Genomic DNA, 3,949 nt, shown 5'->3' with positions numbered 1-3,949 from the left:
TTGAAATACTTTAAAAGTGTATTTTAAATAATTTTTATCAATGGAGGTTAAATAAAAATGACTCGTTGAATTCATTTTTTTTTCTAGGAAACCAAATAATAAGCCCTAAATCTTGAGACATGTAGTAACTATTTTCTTTGGAATATAATTATATTATAAATTAAAGAATTTTGATATAATAATATTACTCTCTTTAAAATATAATGTTATTATATAATTATAGTAACATAAATTAAAGAAGTTTAAAATAATTTGAAACCAAAAGGGACCTAATGTCAAACTCTGACCAGGTGGATAGGATTTCTTTATTTTGCCAAGGCTTTTTGGAAGGAGATTTTATTAACTTTTTTGTGGAAGTAATGGAAAAAAGAGATGAGAAAAAGTAGAAACATGTTAATTACAAAGGAAAAAAGTTAACAAAAAAATTACAAAGGGAAAAACATATATACTTTAAATTTTAATAATAGGTGTGCCAATGGATTTTCACATAAATGCATTTGGGAAAAATTTTATTACTTTGGAATATTGAAAAATTATAGAAGACTTATTTCCAAGGAAAAAGACAATAACTCCTAAGGAATCAATCATGCCACTAATGTAAACTAATTAAATATGAATTCATATTTCCATTTATGATAATAATACGCCACACTGATGCAGATACTTTGGCACATTACCAAATCAAAACAATTTTATTCTCTCAGTAAAACTAGGGATTGTGCTTTGCCATCCAATCAATTTTTTCAAAATCCCCACATTAAAAAAAAAAAGAAAAATCCAATAAATATCAAATGACCTTTCAAGATATTGCTGTCAATTGCATTTTTCCCCCTTTAAATATACTAATGCTAAACATATGAATGTAGGATATAGGAGGGTTTGGATCAAGATATTAAACTCAGAATGCACTTGGTGTGTAAGTCTAAAATTCATTTAAAATAGTATATTATATGAAATAATGTAAGTTTTAAGTGACAACTGCAATCTTGAATATACAAATCATAGGTCAAATTTCATTTAAAATAAATAAATAACTTATAGGTCAAAGTTCAAATCCAATTCATTTTATGGAAAAATGAGTTAAATTTTTTTTTTTCACGAACATGATGGAAGCTTTTGAAGTCTAAAAAAGAAAATAAATAAAGGGAATTAAACACGAAAAGGCAAAAGGGAAAAAATGAATAAATAAAATGGAATTGACACAGAATAAGAGACTTTGCTGCTGTTGCTGCTGCTTCCTGAACTGTCTATGCGAAGTGCAAGTGGAAAGAGATGGAAGTTACCTTACCTTCCATTATTCGGATTTTTTTAAAAAAATAATAATAATATAGACTAGACCGATCAATTTCATCTGAAAATGACTTGTTTGTGTATATTATATATATTATAATTATAAAAAATGAATGGGGTTTTTCTCTGAACAGTTTGCAACAACTCCATGGAAGGAATGTCAGCTCATTTCATCAACTACGCTAAGCACGAAGTGAAAAACCCAGAAATTATGAGCAGAAAAATGAAGAAAAAGAGGGTTTTCCGGCAATCGATGAAGGCTGAGAGTAACAATAATTAGAGCATGAAATTCAGGGAAGGAATAGGAGTGAGATGAGAATTCCCAAGTGTATGTAATGAAACTTTCAACCATATGAATAGTCAAAACCAACAAAGTTTGGAGTGAGAATTGATGTGTCAATGAATATGAATATGAATATGAATATGAGAACTGAATAAAAGGTCAAAAATTTCTTTTTCTCGTTACCTCTGATGTGGAGAGAATTTGATCGATAGTAATATATATGTAGGAGGAGAAGGGTACGTATGTGTTTATTGCCTAATGGCGTTGACGAAATCCGCATCAGAAACTGCGGAGAGTTCGATTTGGCTAACATCGTCTTCCTCGAAAGGAGCGGGGAGGTTAAGATCTATCAAACTGTCGGGAAACTTTTTCTGTAGAGTGGTCTTTGGGGGAATTGAGTAAGCGGTGACATGAGATCTCTTATGCCCCCCCAGGGCTTGCCCCGAAGAAAAAACTCTTAAACAAACAGGACACTCGTGAATTTTGGTTGTACCTGCATTTTCATGCTCCCTTCCCAACTGGGGATTGTTGTAACTTACGGACACTTTAATTTTCTTATGGCTAGCTCTATGCCCACCAAGTGCTTGATACGATCGAAACACTTTGTTGCATGTTTCGCATTTGTAATTCCCTCTGTTTCGATTATTCTTTGCGAATTTCATCGCCTCCGAATCATCCGTCTCTTCCATCGACTCTTCTAATTCCTCTTCTTCTTCTTCTTCTTCGTCGTCGTCTTCGTCTTCGTCTTCGTCTTCCTCATCATCTTCTTCCTCCTCATACCTACCTTGCTGCTTCGTCCATTTATCCCGAGAAAGCATCATCAGCCAAAACGCAACATCTTCTTCCGTTGTGCTACCCGAGATCGAACTCACTGGTTCCACCTCCGTCCACGATTCCGGCTGCCTCACCTTCTTCTCCTCCAGGCGTTTAAAAACATTGTAATGATTATGGAGCTGCTGGTGGTGGTGGTGGTGGCGGCGATCGGGTTTCCGAGTCCTCTTCGATCTTCTCCGATTTGGGTTCTTTGACGACTCTGTTTCGCTTTCCCGGTCCTGCAGAACCACCGAACCTGCGTCGACGGCGAATGAGAATTCAGGATCTACCACTCGAATGCTTCGTTTTGGGTTCTCCCTTAGCCCATAAGACGCACCCTTTTCCTCTGCATCGCCTTCCGAGGATGAGGGGGAGGACAGGAAAGAAGCAGAGTCGCCGTCTTCACTGAGCTGCCCATGCGCCGCCGCCGCCGCTGCTGCATCTTCTCCTTTGGGTGGGACTGGAAGGTTCATCATATGGGACCTCATATGACCTCCCAAAGCTCTGCCATTGGAGAAGCTTCTGAAGCAGAGCTTACACTTGTGCCTGTCCATTGCTGAAACCAAGAAAAATAAGAAATTTTCGTTGAGAAAACAGAGGTGGGGTGGGAGAAGGGAAACCCGAAAAATGAAAACAGAGTATGAATCTTCTCTTCCTTCCTTCCTTCCTTCCTTCCTTTCCTTTCTTTCTACGTGAGAGAGAGAGTGTGTAAACTGAAGAGTAGGTGACAAGCAATCCTCAACCAATAGATATATACAAAGCTACAAAACAAAGCATATTAAAATTTTCTTTTTTCTTAAAATTGAAAAAGAAATCAGTTTTGTTTGGGAGGGGAATGGATGAACGAGGAGTAAATTTGCGATTGGTAAGGGTATATTGGTACATTTGAGTGGTCTTATTGAGGATTAAAACGGCAAGAGCACAATAAATAGGAAAAACAATGAATTAAAAGAGCAACATGTAAGAGTAACATGCAAAGCAAGTAGGCAACTATGTAAGCGTTGCCCGTTTCCACCATTTATTCCCATCCTTTCCCACTTTCAGATCCTATAATTCCCAAACTACCCTTCTCGATTTTTTTTTATTTTTATTATTTTTTTAAGAATATATGCATATGTTATGGAAAAATGAAGAGTCGTTGGATATTTTGATGAGCTCAGCACACACACACACAAAAAAAAAAAAAAAAAAGAGTGTGATTAAGTTGAATTTAGCGGTCATTAATTAAAAAAACACTATGGGAATTAAACGAATAATTACCAAAATAAACCGATGCCATACTTGTACAGGTCAAGGAAACTGCCTGTTTGTTGTAACGACAGGCCGAATCGGAAAGGCCTCAGCTCTTCTCATCTAAAATTCGCAGTCCCAATTTAATTTGATTTTTTAAAAAATTAAATCAGAAAAAGAAAAAGGAAAAAAAAAAAAAGGTGTTTCTTTTTATTCGGATGATAAAGTCACACGGCGGTGACAGTGAAAAAACAAGGGGAGAAAGATGGTGAGTCCACGTGTAAGAAGGTGACTTAAGTGAGGGGTAAGTTTAGGAAATTAAAAGGCCTTTAA

General features: G+C 35.9%; 1 protein-coding gene across 1 annotated transcript; it reads right to left on the bottom strand.

Moving 5' to 3' along the window:
• Positions 1–1,585: 1,585 nt before the first annotated feature.
• Positions 1,586–3,352, bottom strand: LOC120067821 (zinc finger protein ZAT1). The gene has a single exon (XM_039019453.2). It carries the CDS (start codon positions 2,938–2,940, stop codon positions 1,822–1,824), a length of 1,119 nt encoding a protein of 372 aa, XP_038875381.1. The 5' UTR covers positions 2,941–3,352; the 3' UTR covers positions 1,586–1,821.
• Positions 3,353–3,949: the final 597 nt, after the last annotated feature.

The sequence above is a fragment of the Benincasa hispida genome, chromosome 1 (genome assembly GCF_027475165.1).
Source record: "Benincasa hispida cultivar pf3 chromosome 1, pf3_genome.v1.1, whole genome shotgun sequence".
NCBI classification, from domain to species: domain Eukaryota; kingdom Viridiplantae; phylum Streptophyta; class Magnoliopsida; order Cucurbitales; family Cucurbitaceae; genus Benincasa; species Benincasa hispida.
Note: the sequence above shows the minus strand (reverse complement) of the source record. Positions and strands in the feature narration are given on the sequence as shown.

What these genes read in the sequence shown, in the direction of transcription:
- LOC120067821 (XM_039019453.2), bottom strand. Translation starts at nt 2,940, where the DNA reads ATGGACAGGCACAAGTGTAAGCTCTGCTTCAGAAGCTTCTCCAATGGC.